At 42.7% G+C, this 25,278-nt stretch overlaps 2 protein-coding genes and 1 long non-coding RNA gene across 5 annotated transcripts in view; all 3 read right to left on the bottom strand.

Annotated features, from left to right (window-relative positions):
• Positions 1 to 4,656, bottom strand: part of LOC129831444 (histone-lysine N-methyltransferase 2B-like) — a 75,485-nt gene extending 70,829 nt beyond the window's left edge. For 2 of the 3 annotated variants that reach the window (XM_055894838.1, XM_055894840.1), the window contains exons 1-2: positions 4,277 to 4,656; positions 2,894 to 2,956 (exon numbers count right to left, since the gene is read on the bottom strand). In XM_055894838.1, coding sequence (XP_055750813.1) covers positions 2,894 to 2,956; positions 4,277 to 4,576 — 363 coding nt within the window. In that variant the 5' untranslated portion in view covers positions 4,577 to 4,656. The remainder of the gene's footprint in view (positions 1 to 2,893; positions 2,957 to 4,276) is intronic. The other variant, XM_055894839.1, reaches the window with a different exon arrangement.
• A 2,141-nt stretch (positions 4,657 to 6,797) lies between these two features.
• Positions 6,798 to 14,975, bottom strand: LOC129831442 (zinc finger protein 717-like). Its single transcript, XM_055894837.1, has 5 exons — positions 14,876 to 14,975; positions 14,152 to 14,312; positions 11,427 to 11,542; positions 10,697 to 10,840; positions 6,798 to 8,101 (listed from the first exon to the last, which is right to left on the bottom strand). Exons 2-5 carry the CDS (start codon positions 14,264 to 14,266, stop codon positions 7,412 to 7,414), a joined length of 1,065 nt encoding a protein of 354 aa, XP_055750812.1. The 5' UTR covers positions 14,267 to 14,312; positions 14,876 to 14,975; the 3' UTR covers positions 6,798 to 7,411.
• Positions 14,976 to 15,907: 932 nt separating this feature from the next.
• On the bottom strand, positions 15,908 to 20,980 carry LOC129831443 (uncharacterized). The gene is made up of 5 exons (XR_008755721.1): positions 17,949 to 20,980; positions 16,997 to 17,395; positions 16,773 to 16,850; positions 16,523 to 16,664; positions 15,908 to 16,363 (listed from the first exon to the last, which is right to left on the bottom strand). It is a non-coding gene; the product is annotated as an uncharacterized LOC129831443 (long non-coding RNA).
• Between the last annotated feature and the right edge of the window lie 4,298 nt (positions 20,981 to 25,278).

Here is a 25,278-nt window from a genome sequence, read left to right as displayed (position 1 = left end):
AGTAGGGTACAGGCTGGTCCTGATGGAGGACGATAGTACCCAGCAACAATCAACAAAGAGCAATTTGAAAGTTTAATACTTAAAACCAGCAAACCAAATTGTTTGGGGACAGACTTGAAGGGGACAACCGAGCACTGAAGGTGACCCTTGGTAAAAGACTGCCACTCCCCCACCTTTGGAAGATCGGTCTCACCGAAAAAGGTTATAATCATCAGAAAGGTTAACATCAGTATTCAAAACACTCTTCCTTAACCACGTCTCAGTAATGACCAGCACATCTGGATTGGAGCTGTGAAACCACACTTTCAACTGATCCATTTTAGGTAATAACCTTGGTGTTAAAATGCAGAAAACTCAGGCTTGTATGAGAGCAGAAATCAGTGAAGCATATTTCTGACTTGTGCTCTGATTTGGGGCTAGCAACAGTAGATGGGCCAGGGTGAACATGCACATTTCCAGATATCAACAGTAATACAATCAAGGCACGGCATAGGAAAGGCAGAGCTCTGCAGTGCTGATTTATGAAATATAAATGTGCAATCAGATGGCAACAAGATCATATTGTACAGCAATTTCATCAGGTAACATAAATACAAAGCCAGCAAGCGGTGGTTAGAATAGAATGGGAGGCCAAAAGTCTGTGTAACCCATAGAGTCAGAGTCCCGAGTGAGGGAACAAACTAGAGGTCGACCGATTAATCGGAATGGCCGATTAATTAGAGCCGATTTCAAGTTTATAACAATCGGTATTTTTGAACACCGATTTGCAGATTAAAAAAATATATATATATATTTTACACCTTTATTTAACTAGGCAAGTCAGTTAAGAACACATTCTTATTTTCAATGACGGCCTATGAACGGTGGGTTAACTGCCTTGTTCAGGGGCAGAACGACAGACTTTTACCTTGTCAGCTCGGGGATTCGTTTTTGCAACCTTCCGGTTACTAGTCCAACGCTCTAACCATTGCACTCCACAAGGAGCCTGCGTGGCAGGCTGACTACCTGTTACGCGAGGGCAGCAAGAAGCCAAGGTAAGTTGCTAGCTAGCATTAAATGTATCTTATAAAAGACAATCAATTTTAACATAATCACTAGTTAACTACACATGGTTGATGATATTACTAGTTTATCTAGCGTGTCCTGCGTTGCATATAATCGATGCGCCTACTTCGCCAAACGGGTGATGATTTAACAAGCGCATTAGCAAAAAAAAAAGCACTGTCGTTGCACCAAAATACCTAACCATAAACATCAATGCCTTTCTTTAAAATCAATAAACAAGTATATATTTTTAAACCTGCATATTTAGTTAATATTGCCTGCTAACATGAATTTCTTATAATTAGGGAAATTGTGTCACTTCTCTTGCGTTCCGTGCAAGCAGTCAGGGTATATGCAGCAGTTTGGGCCGCCTGGCTCATTGCAAACTGTGTGAAGTCCATTTATTCCTAACAAAGGCCGTAATTAATTTGCCAGAATTGTACATAAGTATGACATAACATTGAAGGTTGTACAATGTAACAGCAATATTTAGACTTAGGGATGTCATCCGTTAGATAAAATACGGAACGGTTCCGTATTTCACTGAAAGAATAAACGTCTTGTTTTCGAAATGATAGTTTCCGGATTCTACCATTTTAATGACCAAAGGCTCGTATTTCTGTATGTTATAATTAAGTCTATGATTTGATAGAGCAGTCTGACAGAGATGGTAGGCAGCAGCAGGCTCGTAAGCATTCATTCAAACAGCACTTTCGTGCTTTTGCCAGCAGCTATTGCGCTGTTTATGACTTCAAGCCTATCATCTCCCGAGATTAGGCTGGTGTAACCGATGTGAAATGGCTAGCTAGTTAGCGGGGTGCGCGCTAATAGCGTTTCAAACGTCACTCGCTCAGACTTGGAGTAGTTGTTCCCCTTGCTCTGCATGGGTAACGCTGCTTTGAGGGTGGCTGTTGTCGATGTGTTTCTGGTTCGAGCCCAGGTAGGGGCGAGGAGAGGGACGGAAGCTATACTGTTACACTGGCAATACTAAAGTGCCTATAAGAACATCCAATAGTCAAAGGTATATGAAATACAAATCCTATAGAGAGAAATAGTCCTATAATTCCTATAAATAACTACAACCTAAAACTTCTTACCTGGGAATATTGAAGACTCATGTTAAAAGGAACCACCAGCTTCCATATGTTCTCATGTTCTGAGCAAGGAACTTAAACATTAGCTTTTTTACATGGCACATATTGCACTTTTACTTTCTTCTCCAACACTGTGTTTTTGCATTATTTAAACCAAATGGAACCTGTTTCATTATTTATTTGAGGCTAAATTGATTTTATTGATGTATTATATTAGGTTAAAATAAGTGTTCATTCAGTATTGTTGTAATTGTCATTATTACAAATAAATATACAATTAAAATTATAAATAAAAAAAATCGTCAGATTAATCGGTATCGGCTTTTTTGGTCCTCCAATAATCGGTATCTGCTTTTTTGGTCCTCCAATAATCGGTATCGGCGTTAAAATCATAATCGGTCGACCTCTAGAACAAACAGCCTGTCCCACGGTTGGGTAAATAAAGTTCGTAGTCAAAATTAACAAGCTTTTATATAATATATATATATATATATATACACACACACACAGTGTTTCAACTACTCCAAGTCTGAGCGAGTGACATATATATATATATACATATATATATACATATATATATATATATACATACATACATACATACATACATACATACATACATACATATATATATATACATATATACATATATACATATACATATACATATACATATATATATATATATATATATATATATATAAATATGAACAACACAACTTGGGGCTAGCCATTGTAAGTTCAGAGTCACTCACCCCAAAAGTGTGTGTGTGCTGGAGGCGAGCGAAAGCTCGGGAGAGGGAGTGTGGTGGAGGTACCTGTACTAGACAGGGGGAGACAGGCCAGGGCAGACAGTGAACAGATCACCAGGTATAATCCAAGCAGCAGTGCAGCAGGCAACGGGAGCAAGTGTCACACCCACTTGGGAGAAGCTCTTATATCTGAAGGCATATTTCTTGTATTAAATGCCTGTGGATAGTATTTGAACAGAAGGAGGGGGCTTCAAAGACTCCTGACACTTGTTGGGCCTAAACACCTTTCACTTCACACCTCAGTGCTAACTGAAGTTGCATCTGGTCTGTCCTAGCAAGCCTGACAGCTTTAACTCAGCATTCAGTCCCCATAAAGTAAAATATGTCATTGTAATGTACTTTATTTTTATTTTTGGCTTTCAAAATAGCATCAGACCAAACACTACTCACTCAGTTCCAGGTTAGATGGTGTCCTCAGGTCTCTGCTGTTTGTTTACTAGAGCACCCTCTAATGCTTGGAAAAAGGAAACTTTGGTAGCACTACTCTCGCAGGTTAATTAAGTTTATCTAACTCCAAATCTATCCTTTTCTAAAAAACATTTTGAAAAATGTGAGCGCTCACATTGAATGCTTTTTGCTTTGTCAATATGGGGTATTGTGTGTAGATTGATGGTAACAATTGAATCAATTTTAGAATAAGCCTGTAACGTAACAAAACGTGGAAAGGTCAAGGGGTCTGACTACTTTACGAATACACTGTAAATCTGAACACACTACCAGCCCTTTAACAATTTTATTTAATTATGCTTTCCTGTGGATAGTCTCACAATCCTACCACCAAAAGGACAAACCGCACGGACAACTAGTACGCTAAAATGTAATTGCATTCAACATTCTGGCTTGTAGGTGTCATGGGAAGAAACTTTACAGATTCAAACTCTCATTTCTGCCAGACATAATTCAACGCCGGGTTTCCAGGCAAGCAGACAACAAGCTTGTATCCAGCCAAGGTGACGTTGGGTACAGCACATTTCACCGCTTAAAGTAAACGATTGTCGAAGATCCTGGCAAAGGTAAAGTTAGTCAGTCTAGGAGATTGTCAACCATGGATATGTTGTCACAATGTTATCGACTAGTTTGTCAACTTGCCACTGAGTAACGTTAGTGGCTAACGTAGCTAACGTTAGCAAGCGTTTAAGTTTCAACAATTGCATAATTTAGATACAGCTACATAGCTAGCTAACGTTTACTAGCCCAGGAATGAACGTTATCGCGAACACTTGGTTCTCAATATCACCAATATTACAGAAAGGGCTGTGGAACATGCACGTTTTAATTGGGTCTGTGGTGTGGGGCTGGTACGCAGTGCATGGCTTGGAAACTCACCTCACTCCCGCTTGAGTAGAAACCCGCGTCGCTCTGGCGCCTATGTTTCTCAGCAATCCCGAGTAAGCGTAGCAGTGACGGGTCCTCGCACAACGTTAGTTCAATGTTGATTGGCCTCGGGCCTCCAGTGATTACCTCTCCACCTTCCGTGTCCAATCGTCCCCGCTGCGGACGTTTCTCAGACCGTGGCCGACTACGAGATGTCCATGGCCGGCCCGGGAAACGAGACCGGGCCACGACCGGAGTGTTAAAGCCAGTCACATTAGCAGGATATGTTAATCCCCCTCCCGATGCCGCCATTATTCACTTGCTGCTGCTACTACAACAACAACGACGGTGGTGGTACGCTGTTGCTTTGTGGTAAAACAAGATGGAAAGGCGCGAGATAGGAAGGAAATACCGTTGCATCATGGGAAAACGAGTTTGTTGTATTTCATAATTCTGAGCGTCCTTTCGAGTGTTTGTGAATGTGAATGAGTACATACATAGACAGATTGTTTTATTCGTGTTTTATATTTCAATGAATAGAAAATAATTAAAATGAAATCAAATAAACATAAATTATAGTAAAATAATATCTAAAAATGTTATTCTTCAGTAAATGTTTGTAACTTTGAGCCTTTTTCCCTTCTGCCCACTTGTTCCTCTCCTATTGACCATAATATGTATTGTAACGACCCTGGGTTTATAAGCGCGGAAATCGACTCTGCCGCTGGAGCATGCTTTTGCGGCACAGTCGATAGCGCGCCGGACCTCGGGCTAGAAGGTCGAGGGTTCGAGACCTGCTCCCTGCCTGTTTCATTACATTGGTGTCGGAAGTGATCGGACCTCGCATCCACGACAGTGCGTGTGCTTGGCCGGTGAGCGCGTTCCTGTAAGACGTAAAGTCGCAAGCTAGCGCGAGGACGCGCTCTTTGAAAGGAGGGAGTAGTGTAACGACACTGTGTTTATAAGCGCGGAAATCGACTCTGCCGCTCGAGCATGCTTTTGCGGCACAGTCGATAGCGCGCCGGACCTCGGGCTAGGAGGTCGAGGGTTCGAGACACGCTCCCTGCCTGTTTCATTACAGTATGTTTATACACTGAACAAAAATATAAACGCAACATGTAAGGTGTTCGTTACATGAGCTAAAGTAAAAGATCCCAGAAATGTTCCATATGCATAAAATGCTTATTTCTCTCAAATGTTGTGCACACATTAGTTTACATCCCTGTTGGTGACCATTTATCCTTCTCCTGCCAAGATAGTCCATCCACCTAACAGGTATGATATATCAAGATGATTAAACAGCATTATCATTACACAGGTGCACCTTGTGCTGGGGACAATAAAAGGCCACTATCAAACGTGCAGTTTTGTCAGACAACACAGATGTCTCAAGTTTTGGGGGGCCGTGCAATTGGCATGCTGACTGCAGGAATGTCCACCAGAGCTGTTGCCAGAGAATGTAATGTTAATTTCTCTAACATAAGCGAATGTAATGTTAATTTCTCTAACATAAGCCACCTCCGTTGTTTTAGAGAATTTGGCAGTACGTCCAACCGGCCTCACAACCGCAGACGTGTATGACGTTATGTGAGCGGTTTGCTGATGTCAACGTCGTGAACAGTGCCGCATGGTGGCGGTGGGGTTATGGTATGGCAAGGCATAAGCTACAGACAAACACAATTGCGTTTTATCGATGGCAATTTGAATGCACAAAAATACAGTGACAAGATCATGAGGCCCATATTTTTAAAGTTATCTGTGACCAACAGATGCATATCTGTATTCCCAGTCATGTGAAATCCATAGATTAAGACCAAATTAATATATTTAAATTGACTGATTTCCTCATATGAACTGTAACTCAGTAAAATCTTTGAAATTGGTGCATGTTGAGTTTATATTTTTGTTCAGTATAAAATTGTGTAGGTAACCACAGATTCTTATTTGAAATGACAACTATAAGCGGTGAGCACAGCAATGATATAAAATACCCACAAAAAAATCTGTCTATCCATCTCTCTCTGCACTCCTTCTCCATGATGCTCATTTTCATTTGACTCACCACCTGCCAATATTCATGGAGTATTTTTGTATAGTGACTTCTCCAAAACATCATCTCCTTCAGCAGCACCATCCCTATTTCTCCTATTTCTTTGCTGCTCCTCTACATCTCCAGGCTGGCCTTGACCCATTCCCCCTTAGCCCATCTCCTCTCCAATTAGCCAGGTTAAGCTCCAGCTTACGCTTTAGCTCGGTCAAGGTGTTATTCTCATCCTTACTCCCCTTCTCCACTACAAGCGTTTGCCTTTGAGGCTGTTATTCTCTATCCCTTTGTCTTTCTACCTCCTTGATCTCTCCTCATATTGTCCTGCCACAAGCCTTTAGATTTCCTCCTCACTAGCTCCTTCTGCCACAACAAACCCAAATGAATGGAAAAGATAAGCACCATACAATCATTCAGTGCTTATAGTTTCCATTCATTTCAGGGTGACATTTCCCGTAACCTTAAATTCACATTGATTACAGGCTGCAATTGAAATCACTCCTTAGTTTAATGCCATTACTATTTCATTGTGGATGAAAAAAAGTACAAGATCACCTGAATACAACAATGACATCCTTTACGGAACAATGGATTCCCCAGACCAATATAAATTTACATGATCAGAAGATGCCTTGACAGGAACAACTAAATTATGAGTGGAATGGTACACCATAAAACCCATTGATTACCTACTAAAATCAATACTATAAGTTACAAAAACTTCTCACATTTGAGGCAAATCGTTAGACTAGCTCTACATCCATAATATGAATACAGAATTATAATTTTTTAAAGGTGTTGGCAATATGGAAACAAATAGATTCCCACTCTGGGTGGCAGTTGTAATTCACAATTATGTACACATCTGTATAAAGGGTTTTATACACAGTACATTTTGTTTTTTTTCTAAAAGCCCTTTAAAATAACCACGAACAATCTAATGATCCAACTGAGTGCTTTTGTGTATGGTATGTCACATATTCCATACCCCCATCTTGAACATAAAAAACCCACCCACATCAAAGCCTGTTTTACCCAAAATTATATTTTCAAACCCCTAAACCATCCATTACATTTTCATGATGATATTCCCTTTCCCGAGATTATCTCTTTTCTTTGTCTGTTGCCTCTTCTCCCTCAGTGTGGGTCTTCTGGTGTGCCTTTAGGTTGCTCTCCCGACTAAAGCTCTTGCCGCAGGTGGGGCAGTTGTGTCGGCCAGAGCTGTGAGCCCTGGCCATGTGGGCTTTGAGCTGCTCCAGCCGGGCATAGCCCTCTTCACACTCAGAGCAGGGGTGAGCCTTGCGAGGTTGAGGCGGCCGCCCGTGCTTCTTCTTCTTGTGGGCCCGGAGAAGGGCAACAGAGGAGAAGGTGAGGTCACACTCAGCTTCAGAACAGGGAATTTGGAGCTCCTCCTTAGGGGGTCGCCCCAGGCCTTTCCCTCTTTTTGCCACAGACTCGTCTCCCCCCTCCTCAGATTCTCCGCTCTTCTCTCCGTTTGCTGCCTCAGCCACTTTCTTGGGAGGTCGGCCACGTTTTTTGGCCGGGACCTTTGCATCGCAATGCTGATCACCCGCAAAGTTCTCCTGATGCAGCACAAGATCCACCTCCGCCTCAAACCCACGGCCACACTTGCCACAACGGTGAGTCTTGGTGTCATCATCCTCCTCTTCCAGTGGCTGGGGGTGCTGGGTGAGGCGGTGGGTGCGTAACTGGTTTGGGCCCCGGAATACCATGCCACATTCCTTGCACACACACTGCCGCTCCTTGCACAGCTGTCGCCGGTGGACTGTCAACTATGAGAGACAGAAACAAAATTATAAGAGGCTTAGGGCATCTTGAGGAAACAAACTTGGTGACTTGGTCCCCATTGGACAACAGAAGGCAGATGCACTACAGAGCACCTGCCTAGCCACTGGTTCTTTATCTTTATTGGGATTCCCATTAGCTGATGCCATGACCACAGCTAATATTGCTGGGGTCCTAATATCTAATGGAGAGACTATGTAAACATAACTGGTAACGTAGATCTGTCTGCATTCTATGGGATGCGTGAGATAATGAGAAGCACTAATACATTCTGGATCTTGTGTTTTCGTCACTGGTTATTTGGACGCATCAGGATTGGGCGAAGGCAGTGCTTAACTCTTGACAATCATGGGAATTGGTCTATATGGACAGGGCTAAATTCAAATGTTTCTTACAGAAGAGATGTAAAAAGTTATATAGGGAAATTATTAGACCAAAGCTGATAACAGTTCAAGACTAAATCCAAACATTACACTTGATTTTATGTGCATTTTACATTTAATGTACTTTTCACTGCATTTGTTAATAACAAAATCTGAAAATACTCGGGATACATTCAGTAACATAAGAATATTCCTGCATTTACAATGGTTTGAATGAGGAACAACAACTGCAGTCTCCAGGTGGCCACACACCTAAATGTGCACAGTTCCTAAGTCATTTCAAGCCGTTTGAAGAGACTCAAATCCAATTTTTTTGCATATCCGATTCAAATCTGTTATTTTTCCTGCAGTCTGAAAAAGCTAAAGGCCACATTTCAAACCACCTTCATAGGTGGTTTGAAGTCAGATACAAATCCGATACCTGGCCATGCGACTTGTGACTAAACGGTCAAATCTGATTTATTTGCAGTCAAGTGGTTTTTGGACTCATTTGGCATTTCTTGTTGCTTGCTAGCTACTCTGTTGAGTTTGACAAGAACATGGAGGTTGTAGCTAACTAGCTTGTTAATTGTTTACAAACAAAATTAGTGAATGTGCTAGAAAGCTGAACAGCTACCTAGCTATAGCTGACTGCTGTGACTAGCCAAAAATGACTCCTTCTGAAAGTTGTATCATCTTATCATTTGAAGCTTTAAAAAGTGTTCTTACACTATAATTTTGAACATTCAAAGCAACCGGGAAAAGTTCCATGGCAGGCATTGTTGCTACATAACTTCTGAGTGATAGGAAGCATGAGCACCACCACCAATCTGCCTACACCACTGTACTATGACAACAAGTGTAGCCATGACAGCAAATGACTGATGCCTGAACACATACGTCTGATTTGGTCACTTGTAACTTGCTGTTTGGACAGTCAGTAATCTAAAACGGAATTTGAAAAACAAAACTTATTGGAGCAGTGTGCACAAGGCTAAAGAAAAGTCTTCAAATATAAGGTGCTTGAGCTGAGCACACTTGTAGTTGTTTGGAACAGCCCTGCATCCCCACCATCGCACAATTACTTTTGTTTACATAATCCACAAACGGCCCATTTTAAATCGTAATCTGGGTCAGGTGGGCATCATTTGAAAGGTTGTTTGAAAGGTTGTTCCAACATGTATTTTTTTATGTAACCTTTATTTAACTATACAAGTCAGTTAAGAACAAATTATTATTTACAATGACGGCCTACCTTGTTCAGGGGCAGAACGACAGATTTTTACCTTGTCAGCTCGGGGATTCGATCAGGCAACCTTTCGGTTACTGGCCCAACGCTCTAACCACTAGGCTACCTGCCGCCCCATGACTAGCTAAGTTATAAGTGTTAGGTTTTCACAAGGCAATTCAGCAAAACAGATCAGAATTTTGGTGCGCTTAGAAAGGAGTCATGAGTGCCTTCAGATGCGTGTTCTGCAGTGAATTTTCTTCACAATAGACAAACATAGGCTCATTCTGTTCAGAACAACCCAGGTTGACACCATGTCATCTTGTAACTGTACATAAAAGAGTGATTATAAACAATGACACTGTATATGACATGAGTTTTGTGATATGGAAATGTGATATGCACATTTGGACTTTTGGGCTTGTATGACATCAAAGTGGTATTTATTTTAATCTTCAATGTCTCATCTTTCAAAATACATTGAGTCTTTTTCATATATATAGAATTCCCTCAAACAACAAAAAAAAAAACAGCAAAAGTTACCCAATTAGCAGGAAGGACGGGGGCAACTTCTTGCCGCATGCGGTGCTGAAGTTCAGAACGGCTGTCAGTCAAAAGCCATACAGCACTGTGAAGCGCAGAGCCTGAGCTCTGACGTCATTTATAGCTTATCAGTGCCCAAATCTGCCATTTTCAACCCGAGTACGGGTATAAAAGGGTTAAATGACTTTGCTTTGATGGATGATAAACACAGGTGAAAATATCAGAAGGGAGGGCTTTGGCTAAGAGTTTCCTTTTGCGAGGGTGGAGACGTCGCAAACCGGAAATCTCAACTTCTTACACGTTTACCCCCAAAACCTATTCGAGCATCTGACCAAATTTGGAACGATTTTAGTTCTGGGTTAACTGAGATTACTGGGGTCCTTTCACACAACTAAAAGTCATTAGAGACAAAAGACTTTACTACTTTCATTGAAAGACCGTTGTCTCACCTCAGAGAAGGTCCGGAAGCTTCCCTGGCAGTGGGCGCAGCGGAAGGGCTTGTCTTCCAGGCTGTGTGAGGTCTGGTGCTGTGTCAGCTCCTCAGAGGAGGAGAAGGTACGATCGCACACATAACAGGTGAACAGCGTATCGGTCTGCAAAATAACACAAAACAGCAAATAATTAAGTGTTAGAGGTAATGTACATCATTATATATGCTGTGCATATAGGGCTACAGCATCCTGCTGTTAAGCTGTGTGCTTTGCAGCTCCGGGGTGAAGTTTCCCATAGGTACACCATACAGATTTACGATCAGCTCCCCTGCCCTCCACAATTACTATTTGACCCTGCTGGTCATTTATGAACATTTGAACATCTTGGCCATGTTCTGTTATAATCTCCACCCGGCACAGCCAGAAGAGGACTGGCCACCCCTCATAGCCTGGTTCATCTCTAGGTTTCTTCCTAGGTTCTGGCCTTTCTAGGGAGTTTTTCCCAGCCACCATGCTTCTACACCTGCATTGCTTACTGTCTGGGGTTTTAGGGTGGGTTTCTGTACAGCACTTTGTGACAAAAGCTGATGTAAGAAGGGCTTTATAAATACATTTGATTGAAATTTGATTGAATTTTAAACTTAACCATTACTAAAGAAAATCAAAAAAATTACCCAAGATCAGCATCTAGGGGCAATTTCACCCTACTCCTGCAATGCATCTTGCATTTCTTTTATCCATTCCATACCTGTTGGAGTGACTGCTTGTATTCCTCACGATGGCTCTTTCTCATGTGCCTCTCCTTGGCCTTGGCATTACAAAATGTAATGAAGCATTGAAAACACTGTAGGCTGTCATGCTGATCTGCAATAAAAGGAGAGGAGATACTGCACTTGAAATTCAAACACATTAACAACTATCTGTAATCACTATCAAACGCTCCCTAAAACACTTCTGTGAGCAGGCCTTTAAATCGACCTGGCCCGGGTATCCTGGAAGGATATTGACCTCATCCCGTCAGTAGAGGAAGCTTGGTTGTTCTTTAAAAGTAATTTCCTCACCATCTTAAATAAGCATGCCCCTTTCAAAAAATGTAGAACTAAGAACAGATATAGCCCTTGGTTAACTCCAGACCTGACTGCCCTCGTCCAGCACAAAAACACCCTGTGGCGGACTGCACTAGCATCGAATAGTCCCTGCGATATGCAACTTTTCAGGGATGTCAGGAACTAATACACACAGTCAGTTAGGAAAGCAAAGGCTAGCATTTTGCAGAAATCAAACAGAAATTTGCATCCTGTAGCTCTACCTCCAAAAAGTTCTGGGACACTGTAAAGTCCATGGAGAATAAGAGCACCTCCTCCCAGCTGCACACTGCACTGAGGCTAGGAAACACTCACCAACGATAAATCCACTATAATCGAGAATTTCAATAAGCATTTCTCTACGGCTGGCCATGCTTTCCTCCTGGCTACCCCAACCCCGGCCAACAGCTCCGCACCCCCCGCAGTGACTTGCCCAAGCCTCCCCAGCTTCTCCTTCACCCAAATCCAGATAGCTGATGTTCTGAAAGAGCTGCAAAACCTGGACCCGTACAAATCAGCAGGGCTAGACAATCTGGACCCTCGCTTTCTAAAATAATTCGCCGCCATTGTTGCAACCCCTATTACAAGTCTGTTCAACCTCTCTTTCGTATCGTCCGAGATTCATAAAGATTGGAAAGCTGCCGCGGTCATCCCCCTCTTCAAAGGGGGAGACACTCTAGACACAAACTGTTACAGAACTATATCCATCCTGCCCTGCCTTTCTAAAGTCTTCGAAAGCCAAGTTAACAAACAGATCACTGACCATTTCGAATCCCACCGTACCTTCTCCGCTGTGCAATCTGGTTTCCGAGCTGGTAACGCTCAAGGTACTAAACGATATCATTGATAAAAGACAGTACTGTGCAGCCATCTTCATCGACCTGGCCAAAGCTTTCGACTCTGTCAATCACCGTATTCTTATCGGCAAACTCAACAGCCTTGGTTTCTCAAATGACTGCCTCGCCTGGTTCACCAACTACTTCTCTGATAGAGTTCAGGTTGTCAAATCGGAGGGCCTGTTGTTCGGACCTCTGGCAGTCTACGGGGGTACCACGGGGTTCAATTCTCGGGCCGACTCTTCTCTGTATATATCAATGATGTCGCTCATGCTGCGGGTGATTCCTTGATCCACTTCTACGCAGACGACACCATTCTGTACACATCTGGCACTTCTTTGGACAGTGTTAACAAACCTCCAAACAAGCTTCAATGCCATACTCCTTCCGTGGCCTCCATCTGCTCTTAAACGCAAGTAAAACTAAATGCATGCTCTTCAACCGATCGCTGCCTGCACCCGACCGCCCAATTAGCATCACTACTCTGGACAGTTCTGACTTAGGTATTTGTAGTTGTCCACATATTCTAGGTGTCTGGCTAGACTGTAAACTCTCCTTCCATACTCATATTAAGCATCTCCAATCCAATATTAAATCTAGAATCAGCTTCCTATTTCGCAACAAAGCCTCCTTCACTTATGTTGCCAAACATACCCTCGTAAAACTGACTATCCTACCGATCTTTGACTTTGGCGATGTCATTTACAAAATAGCCTCCAACACTCTACTCAGACAACTGGATGCAGTCTATCACAGTGCCATCCGTTTTTTTTACCAAAGCCCCATATACCACCCACCACTGCGATCTGTATGCTCTTGTCGGCTGGCCCTTGCTACATATTTGTCGCCAGACCCACTGGCTCCAGGTCATCTATAAGTCTTTGCTAGCTAAAGCTCCTCCTTATCTCAGCTCACTGGTCATCATAACAACACCCACCCGTAGCACGCCCTCCAGCAGGTATATTTCACTGGTCACCCCCAAAGCCAATTCCTCCTTTGACCGCTTTTCCTTCCAGTTCTCTGCTGCCAATGACTGGAACGAATTTATAAAAATAAATAAAAATAATAATAAAATAAAAATCGCTGAAGTTGGAAACGTATATCTCCCTCACTAGCTTTAAGCATCAGCTATCCGAGCATCTTACCGATCGCTGCAGCTGTACACAGCCCATCTGTAAATAGCCCATCCAACTACCTACCTCATCCCCATATTGTTTTAATTTACTTTTTTGCACACCAGTATTTCTACTTGCACATCATCATCTGCACATATATCACTCCAGTGTTAATTTGCTAAATTGTAATTACTTCGCTACTATTGGCCTATTTATTGCCTTACCTCCTTACTCCATTTGCACACTGTATATAGATTTTTCTATTGTGTTATTGACTGTTCTTTTGTTTATCCCATGTGTAACTGTGTTGTTTTTTTGTCCCACTGCTTTGCTTTATCTTGGCCAGGTCGCAGTTTCAAATGAGAACTTGTTAAATAAAAGGTGAAAAAATATGTATATATATAAAAATATATATATATACACAAATGTGTGCTTACAGGGTTGGATAGCAGGAACAGTCTGTGGCTTGATGGTGGACGCTGTGGCACTGGTCATCACCTCTTCCCCCAGAACGACCTGCTCTATGTCCAACATAACATTACCCAACTCCATTGACGTCTGAATCCACCCAGCAATGCAAACACAAGTTTACATAGGGCTGTAACAAAAATATAGACATCATCGGATGTGGGAATAAATTCATATTTTCAGCATTGTCTTATTTTTCTAATGTTAATTGGCAACTAATAGCAAGCCAATGTGAACCTGTGTGTATGTTTCGATAACTAACGTTAAATTAGGTAACGTAGCCAGCAACAACCAACAAAATGCGCCGTGGATCAAATGATTGAGGAACTTGATTAATGATTATTTAACATGCTAGCTAGCTAGGAAGGCTGGCGGGCTTAGCCTTTGCCACCAGATATACGTTTTACAGAACAGAAAAATGCATTGATAACCACCCAGAAAAACTACAAATATAAGAAAACAAATAACGTTATATATTTAGCCAGGCAATGCAGAAAACAGGGAGGGGGGAATTCAAACTGGAACTAAAGCATACATTTCCGCAAAAATTATGAAATTGCATTAGCTATATTGTTGCATTCGGCTTTCATGCAAATGTATTTATATAATTTGGGATTGCACACTAAAATCCAAGGCAAAATCTATGTAAACATTTATACGTAAGCTAGCTAGTTAGCTTCAACCGTTGCTTACCCAAAGTGTCCAATGAAATGAAGTCTTTGTGTGAACTCTTGACCCATATCACGTGACACTGGATCTTACGGGCTTGGCAAATCACTGCTAGTTGAGAGACTGGGTGGGAGAAAACCCTTAATATCCAAGTTGCCTCGATTTGACTATGCAAATTCATGACATGAGGCTAGTAGCATAGCGTCTCTGTCTAATGAATACAGGCAGTTGAAGTCAACAACCTTCATCGAATATTCTAAACAAGATTACAATAATGAGATGTATCGTGGTAGCCAGGTGGTACGCAGGACTTGTTCATTCTGCAGAACAGCAATGTTGGCATATATGCCTACAGGAGGGAGCTGTTGAGGATGGATGGTTTATCGGTGACTGTTGCCTACTCATTTGTCTTAAAGCAACTAACGTTACCTCATCATCTCTTTGTAGCGTTGTTTTTGTAGCTTGAGCCAAATAAATGCTTTTGGTTGTACTCAATCTCTGACACTAGCACTTCTATTTCAGTCTCTTTTTTTCTCTTAGCAGTTGTGGGTTGCGACGTTGTATATTCCCCACGCGCTTTAAAGGGATGATTTTTACCATATGTGGTTCATTAGGTGAATTTGCAGAAATCTTGCTTGTTTGTAGGTGACCAAATACTTATTTTCCACCATAAGTTGCAAATAAATTCATAAAAAATCCTACAATGTGATTTTCTGGATTTTTTTTTCTCATTTTGTCTGTCATAGTTGAAGTGTACCTATGATGAAAATTACAGGCCTCTCATCTTTTTAAGTGGGAGAAGTTGCACAATTGGTGGCTGACTAAATACTTTTTTGCCCCACTCTATGTATCTATTGTAATCTAATTTCAGTGGTCATTTTATGATTTGTTTTTTCTATCTCGCATAGCTCATTAGTACACCCTTGTAGTTGAATATATATGTATCTATTGTAGGTCCTAGGATACAACAATGAATAATGTGGAGCAAATAAATACAAACAAAAGATAACTTACAATAACGAACACCTTGTGAAACATCTGTGAAAACCAACCTGGCAATATTTAAGATTTCAATACATGAACTTTGATAGTTTTTGGTACAATTGTGTCATTCGTTTATTTTAACAGACTTTTTTGTGCACTCACATGGCAATCATGGACTAAAATAATGAATTCTGGTGTTTGGAATATAGAGGTGGTTGCGAGGCTCTGCCTGTCACTTGTTCTCAACAGACAGCCAGTCTCAGAAGGGGGACTTGAAGAGAGAGACTGCAAAGTCCAGGCACTGCTGCTCTCTCTGTTCTGAGTGTTTGCAGTGCAGTGTTTTTAGTTAATCTGTGTATCTCACATATTATGTGCCCGGTATGATAGAGCAAGAAAACTTTCTTAGCATATAATGACAACATAACAACAACAGTAGCTGTAGATTATGTAATGAAAAGTTGGAGGGTGGTTGGTAATGGTTGACATCAGTTGGATCCACGTCTGGGTGTTGGGCAGAACCCCTAGTTCCTGGAACAGGAGCAAAGGTAAAGGGAACAGGGTAGGAAACAGATACGTAAACAAGCAAACACACAGGTTACACTTTACTGTGAGAAAATGTAATGGATTAGTGCAGTGTTATAAATGGGAGATATGTACTTTTCATCACTTTTGGAAGGTATAGCCTACCTCAAGCTGGTCCCCCTCTGACTCAGAGTACAGCGAATCAGACTGATCTGAACTCAATGGTTCTGGTGGATGGGATACCTCCTGGGGGGCAGGTGTTGAAGATGTCCACCATGGCCTTGGAGGTGGCCTTGTTAGTCTCATCCTTGATGGGTATCATACGAAACAAAAATCTATTTTTGGTTCCAAGCACCTTTTTTAACTGGTTACAGAAGGGATATTAGAGTTAAGCACGTACTCTTCTTTTACTGACCTTAATGGGTTTTGCCTCCACCCACTTGGTAAAGTGATCGGTCGCTGTCAGACACCAGCTGTTGCCATTCCTGGATTACTTTATTCATACACATATCTGTGTCATACCATATGCAGATTTTCATATTCGTAAGGACACACACTATAATTTTTACTTGCTGTGGTCAAATAAAGCAACCATTACAAAACAACTTATCAGGGCAAAATTTGAATTTGGACACTTACAGATCATGTGCCATGGTGAAATAACTTTGATTAGCTTCAACTCCGGCGCCACAGTCTGCTCCCTCTCAAACTTCTGGCAGGCTAGATAGGGTACTGAACTTTTCGCAAAAAGGAACACATTCAAACATTGTGTGCTCTCTAATATGACATTCATTGAAATCATAATATGTCATATATAATAGAATGTGATTAATAAACAAATGGTTATTTCACTTTCCCAGGTGTACACCTCCTTGACAATTCCCCGTCAGAAGAAGCATAGGTTGATTTTGGAAATCATGCTCTTCACTCCGAAATGGCCAGCATGCATCTCGGTCAGCATGGCCTCCTTCTCCTCCTTAGTAAAATTCACCCTCCTGTGTGGCTGGCCATCCTTCCCCCGTAGGTAGATGTGATTGCCTAACAAGTTGGAAGAAGAGTTGTTGAAATATTCAAGTCTAAGTACATTTGCACTGCTGTTTTTTGCTCTCTCTCTCTCTCTCTCTCTCTCTCTCTCTCTCTCTCTCTCTCTCTCTCTCTCTCTCTCTCCCTCTCTCTCTCTGTCTGTCTGTCTGTCTGTCTGTCTGTCTGTCTCTCACTTTCATCCTCCCCGTGTCTGTCTAGCAAAGACACCTAGTTAAGGGCATTTGTAATTACCATAATTGCTTACACCTTTCCATTTGATTGATCAGGTTTAACTTATAGCTAGATACCTCAATATGACAGACATGTCAGGGGGGGGTGGGGGGGGGGTGAGGGGAGAGGAGGACAGCTCATAATAATGGCTGGAATGGAGTCAATTGTATGGCATCAACCACATGGAAACCACGCGTTTGATACCATTCCATTTAATCCATATTATGAGCCATCCTCTCCTCAGCAGCCAACGTTAGATTGAAAATGCTGTTGAAAAATGGTTGTACATAGCTAAATCAGTCCAGTTATCTAATAGAAGTTAACTGCTTAACGTTACACTGAATTGTGAATTTCTCGGAATGTTGCGCCTCTTGTCGAGATCCGTGGTGTCTTCATAGTACTTCTCCTGGTTAGAAAGATAAAAGAAAATCTCCTCGAGGGATGCCATTAAAGTGCAAGCTAACGTTACATACAAACAGAAAGCTGCAATAACAGTTACAGTAACGTAAACTCACCCCATTCTGTACAAATGTGCCTAACCGCAACATTCAAACGAGGCTACAAAGAAAACTAATGGGACTGTAGCGACTGTGTTGACTTCAAAATCGGGGGTGTGAACTAGGTTTTTCTTCAAGCGTTGATCGACATGGTAATGGGTCTATAGTAGTGGAGAAAAGTTGAAAAACGGACCCTCCGTTACATCGTGACGTGTCATGTCATAACGTACAGCACGCATAAAGCAACTATTTCTGTCTTACAATCTCTCTCCACCAGGTGTAGCACTTCTCTCATCGTTTAACTTCTTATGGCTGCAGGGCGGTGCCGGTACACTTATGACAACAGCCACTTCAAGTGCAGGGCGCGAAATTCAAAATATATATTTTTTAAATATTTAACTTTCACACATTAACAAGTCCAATACAGCAAATGAAAGGTACACATCTTGTGAACCCAGCCAACATGTCCGATTTTTAAAATGTTTTACAGCGAAAACAGCACATATATTTATGTTAGCTCACCACCAAATACAAAAAAAGGACAGACATTTTTCACAGCACAGGTAGCATGCACAAAGCCAACCTAACTAACCAAGAACCAACCAAACTAACCAACAAACAACTTCATCAGATGACAGTCTGATAACATGTTATACAATAAATCTATGTTTTGTTCGAAAAATGTGCATATTTCAGGTATAAATCATAGTTTACATTGCAGCTACAATCAGAAATTGCACCGAAAGCAGCCATAATAATTACAGGCACCAACGTTAAATACCTAATTACTCATCATAAAACATTTCTAAAAAATACATAGTGTACAGCAAATGAAAGACAGGCATCTTGTGATTCCAGCCAATATTTCCGATTTATTAAGTGTTTTACAGCGAAAACACAATATAGCGTTATATTAGCTTACCACAATAGCCAGAAAGACAAGCCACACATATTCTGACCAAATAGCTATTCATAAACATAACTAAAAAATACATGTTGTATAGGAAATTATAGATCCATTAGTTCTTAATGAAATCGCAGTGTTAGAATAAAAAAAAATAACTTAATTACGACATCCAGCTTCGGTATAGCTGAGTACCCAAACGTTGGGCGCCGACGACTAGTTCACATGCACGACAGATATATGAAATAGCATCATAAAATGTTTCTTACTTTTGGTGATCTTCCATCAGAATGTTGGACAAGGTGTACTTTGTCAAGAACAATCGTTGTTTGGATTTAGAATGTTCATTTTCCCTCTTGAATTAGAAAGCGCACTTGCCAAGTGGAGCGAATCTTTCTATGTCAACAAACGGAAGAGAACGGAACACGGCAAAACTCCCGAAAAATTTTAAATAATCTGATGAAACTATATTGAAAAAACATACTTTACGATGATATGGTCACATGTATCAAATAAAATCAAAGCCGGAGATATTAGTCGCCTATAACGGCAGCTAAACAGAAGGCAAATCCAAGTCCCCTTTCGAGCCTCCAGAAAACAGGAAATGGGCGGACACGTCATACAAAGAGCCTGTATTCCACTTCAGACCAAGATAATCACTAAATTTCTTCTCTCACCGCCTCTTGACATCCAGGGGAAGGTCTATGAAGTGCACGTATACTCTTACGTATCATGCCCATTTATAGGCAGGAAGTAGAACAGAGCCCCAATTTCAGACTTTCCACTTCCTGGTCAGGAAGTTTGTGCCAAATGAGTTCTGTTTACATTTACATTTAAGTCATTTAGCAGACGCTCTTATCCAGAGCGACTTACAAATTGGTGCATTCACCTTATGATATCCAGTGGAACAACCACTTTACAATAGTGCATCTAACTCTTTTAAGGGGGGGGGGTTAGAAGGATTACTTTATCCTATCCTAGGTATTCCTTAAAGAGGTGGGGTTTCAGGTGTCTCCGGAAGGTGGTGATTGACTCCGCTGACCTGGCGTCGGGAGGGAGTTTGTTCCACCATTGGGGTGCCAGAGCAGCGAACAGTTTTGACTGGGCTGAGCGGGAACTGTACTTCCTCAGAGGCAGGGAGGCGAGCAGGCCAGAGGTGGATGAACGCAGTGCCCTTGTTTGGGTGTAGGGCCTGATCAGAGCCTGAAGGTACGGAGGTGCCGTTCCCCTCACAGCTCCGTAGGCAAGCACCATGGTCTTGTAGCGGATGCGAGCTTCAACTGGAAGCCAGTGGAGAGAGCGGAGGAGCGGGGTGACGTGAGAGAACTTGGGAAAGTTGAACACCAGACGGGCTGCGGCGTTCTGGATGAGTTGTAGGGGTTTAATGGCACAGGCAGGGAGCCCAGCCAACAGCGAGTTGCAGTAATCCAGACGGGAGATGACAAGTGCCTGGATTAGGACCTGCGCCGCTTCCTGCGTGAGGCAGGGTCGTACTCTGCGAATGTTGTAGAGCATGAACCTACAGGAACGGGTCACCGCCTTGATGTTAGTTGAGAACGACAGGGTGTTGTCCAGGATCACGCCAAGGTTCTTAGCACTCTGGGAGGAGGACACAATGGAGTTGTCAACCGTGATGGCGAGATCATGGAACGGGCAGTCCTTCCCCGGGAGGAAGAGCAGCTCCGTTTTGCCGAGGTTCAGCTTGAGGTGGTGATCCGTCATCCACACTGATATGTCTGCCAGACATGCAGAGATGCGATTCACCACCTGGTTATCAGAGGGGGGAAAGGAGAAGATTAATTGTGTGTCGTCTGCATAGCAATGATAGGAGAGACCATGTGAGGATATGACAGAGCCAAGTGACTTGGTGTATAGCGAGAATAGGAGAGGGCCTAGAACAGAGCCCTGGGGGACACCAGTGGTGAGAGCACGTGGTGCGGAGACAGATTCTCGCCACGCCACCTGGTAGGAGCGACCTGTCAGGTAGGACGCAATCCAAGCGTGGGCCGCGCCGGAGATGCCCAGCTCGGAGAGGGTGGAGAGGAGGATCTGATGGTTCACAGTATCAAAGGCAGCCGATAGGTCTAGAAGGATGAGAGCAGAGGAGAGAGAGTTAGCTTTAGCAGTGCGGAGCGCCTCCGTGACACAGAGAAGAGCAGTCTCAGTTGAATGACTAGTCTTGAAACCTGACTGATTTGGATCAAGAAGGTCATTCTGAGAGAGATAGCAGGAGAGCTGGCCAAGGACGGCACGTTCAAGAGTTTTGGAGAGAAAAGAAAGAAGGGATACTGGTCTGTAGTTGTTGACATCGGAGGGATCGAGTGTAGGTTTTTTCAGAAGGGGTGCAACTCTCGCTCTCTTGAAGACGGAAGGGACGTAGCCAGCGGTCAAGGATGAGTTGATGAGCGAGGTGAGGTAAGGGAGAAGGTCTCCGGAAATGGTCTGGAGAAGAGAGGAGGGGATAGGGTCAAGCGGGCAGGTTGTTGGGCGGCCGGCCGTCACAAGACGCGAGATTTCATCTGGAGAGAGAGGGGAGAAAGAGGTCAAAGCACAGGGTAGGGCAGTGTGAGCAGAACCAGCGGTGTCGTTTGACTTAGCAAACGAGGATCGGATGTCGTCGACCTTCTTTTCAAAATGGTTGACGAAGTCATCAGCAGAGAGGGAGGAGGGGGAGGAGGGGGAGGAGGATTCAGGAGGGAGGAGAAGGTGGCAAAGAGCTTCCTAGGGTTAGAGGCAGATGCTTGGAATTTAGAGTGGTAGAAATTGGCTTTAGCAGCAGAGACAGAAGAGGCGAATGTAGAGAGGAGGGAGTGAAAGGATGCCAGGTCCGCAGGGAGGCGAGTTTTCTCACAGATATAATTCAAACGGTTTTAGAAACTAGAGAGTGTTTTCTATCCAATAGTAATAATAATATGCATATTGTACGAGCAATAATTGAGTACGAGGCCGTTTGAAATGGGCACCTTTTATCTGGCTACTCAATACTGCCCCTTCAGCCCAAACAGGTTAAAAACAAGAAATGGACAGTGACGGGGGTAGGGGGAGATACCTAGTCATTTTTTGCGTCATCATTGCATGCGATCATCATTCTCAAAGACGCTGTTTACTTCTAAGATCACTTTAGCACCGCCCTAAAAACCCGATTCAAATTCGACACAAACCTTCAAATAGGTATGTAATGACACATTACATAAACTCTTTATAGTGTTTTATTAACATTTTAGAGGTGATAAGGTGATAAGTTGGACAGATCGAGTGAAAAAAAGCATTTTGCCCTCACAACATCTCTCCTTCTCACTATCACACATTAGTTTCGCTTCCCCACCCGCCATTTTTAAAAAGACCCGACGGGGCTCATTGCCTGCTTGAATTATGCAGAAACGGGCAGCGTTTAGGTCATGTAATTGATTCTGTTGGAAAGGGGAGAAATTGTGCTTTACAATGGTATTGACATTACATTTGATCTGGAAGTATTACGTTTTTGGGGCGCTAAAATAAGGGCAATTGTCCCCGTCCCCAGTGAAAGTTGTGCCCCTGGGTTACATTATATTATATAGCCTGTCAAGATATGTTACACAAATTCACAAAGGGATTCACAATGGAAAAACAATTCAATCGAAAAAAGAAAAATATATATATAACTCACACAATTTCACACATTTTGAACATACAGTGCCTTCAGAAAGTATTCAAATCCCTTGACTTTTTCCACATTTAGTTGTGTTACACCCTGAATTTAAAATCGATTACATTTACATTTTGTGTCACTGATCTACACACAATACCCCATAATGTCAAAGTGGAGTTATGTTTAAGAAATGTATACAAATTAATTAGAAATTAAAATCTGAAATGTCTTGTCAACCCTTTTCTTATGGTAAGGCTAAATAAGTTCAGGAGTAGAAATGTGCTTAACAAGTCACATAAAAAGTTGCAAGGACTCACTCTGCATGCAATAGTGTTTAACATGATTTTTAAATTACTACCCTGTAAGGGGTGCGTAACCGGTGGCAGGGAAGTCAGACGCAGGAGAGCAGAACTTGGTAATAGCCGGAGCAGTTTAATAGCAAAACCAATGGCATAAAAATAACAAGATATGGGTACAAAAACCCGTCGTGCACCAATCAACACTTGCACAAGCACTTACAATAAACAATCCCACACAAAGACATGGGGGGAAAAGAGGGTTAAATACACAACAAGTGATTGATGGCTAGAAGACCGGCGACGCCGAGCGCCGCCCGAACAAGGAGAGGACCCGACCTCGGCGGAAGTCGTGACATACCCCTTCTCTGTACCCCACACATTCAATTATCTGTAAGGTCCCTCAGTCGAGCAGTGAATTTCAAGCACATATTCAACCACAAAGCCAAGGAGGTTTTCCATTGGTTCACAAAGTAGGGTACTTATTGGTAAATGGGTAAAAAAACAAAACGGACATTGAATCCCTTTGAGCATGGTGCATTTATTATTTACACTTTGGCAGGTGTATCAATACGTCCAGTCACTACAAATATACAGGCACCTTTCGTAACTCAGTTGCCGGAGAAGAAGGAAACCACTCAAGGATTTCACCATGAGGCCAATGGTGATTTTAAAACAGTTACAGAGTTTAATGGCTGTGATAAGAGATAGGTGAGGATGGATCAACAACATTGTAGTTATTCCACAATACTAACATAAATGACAGAGTGAAAATAAGGAAGCCTCTAAGAATCGACACTGGAGACGAGAAGCAGGTACAGGGAGTGAACATTTAATAACCACGGATATGAACAGAATACGGACAGCATCTGGACAGGGGAAACGGAAACGACAATAATGCTGACACGGGGATGAAACAGAGGAAACAGACAGATATAGGGAAGGCAATTAAAACGTGAAGGAGTCCAATGAGCGCTGATGCGTGTAATGATGGTGACTGGTGTGCGTAATAAAAGGCAGCCTGGCGCCCTCGAGCGCCGAAGAGGGAGACCGTGAGCAGGCGTGACAGTACTCCCCTCTAGCGGCGCCACCCGGCGTCCCACCTGGGCGAGCCTGACGGGCCGGCCGAGGCATGGGCGCTGGACAAGCCAGCTGGGGGGCGTAGAAGCCCGACAAGCCGGCAGAGGCATGGGATCCTGGCGAGCCGGCTGAGGCGTGGGAGTCTGACGATCCGGCTGAGGCGTGAAAGCCTGACGATCCCTCTGAGGAGTGGGAGCCCGACGAGCCGGTTGAGGCGTGGGAGCCTGATGAGCCGGCTGAAGCATGACGTGGGGTGGGAGCCTGATGAGCTGGCTGAGGCATGACGTGGGATGGGAGCCTGGAGACGAGAAGCAGGTACAGGGAGTGAACATTTAATAACCACGGACAGGAACAGAATACGGACAGCGTCTGCACAGGGGAAACGGAAACAACAGTAGTGCTGACAAGGGGATGAAGCAAGTGTGACAGAAGCCTGTACAGAATAAAAAATATTCCAAAACATGCATCCTGTTTGCAATAAGGCACTAAAGTAACACTGCAAAAATGTGGCAAAGAAATACACTTTTTGTCCTGCACACAAAGCACTATGTTTGGGGCAAATGCAAATGCAAATGCAAACACATCACCGAGTACCAAACATGGTGGCGGCTGCATCATGTTATGGGTTTGCTTGTCATCGGAAAGGACTAGGGAATTTTTGGGAATAAAAATAAACGGAATAAAACTAAGCACAGACAAAATTGTGGAAAACTTGATTGTCTGTTTTCCACCAGACACTGGGAGACAAATTCACCTTTCAGCAGGACAATGACCTAAAACACAAGGCCAAATATACACTGTAGTTTCTTACCAAGACTACATTGAATGTTCCTGAGTGGCCTAGTTAAAATATGGCGAGACTTGAAAATAGCTGTCTAGCAATGATCAACAACCAACTAGACTATCACGCCTGCACCCGCTCCTCCTCTCTGGCACTCAAGGGCGCCAGGCTGCCCATCATTGTTTCATGTCCATTTATCCTTTAAATCTTCACTCCCTGTACTTGCTTCTCGTCTCCCAGCGTCTGTCCTTACATAGACAGAGCTTGAAGAATTTAGAAAAGAACTAGGGATAGGGGGCAGTATTTTCACATCCGGATGAAAAGCGTGCCTAAAGTAAACTGCCTGTTACTCAGGCCCAGAAGCTAGGATATGCATTCTAAAGTTTCTAAAACTGTTACAATTATGTCTGTGAATATAACAGAACTGATATGGCAGGCGAGACCCCGAGGACAAACCACCCCCCCCAAAAAAAAAAATTCA

The sequence above is a fragment of the Salvelinus fontinalis genome, chromosome 32 (assembly GCF_029448725.1).
Source record: "Salvelinus fontinalis isolate EN_2023a chromosome 32, ASM2944872v1, whole genome shotgun sequence".
Taxonomy (NCBI): domain Eukaryota; kingdom Metazoa; phylum Chordata; class Actinopteri; order Salmoniformes; family Salmonidae; genus Salvelinus; species Salvelinus fontinalis.
Note: the sequence above shows the minus strand (reverse complement) of the source record. Positions and strands in the feature narration are given on the sequence as shown.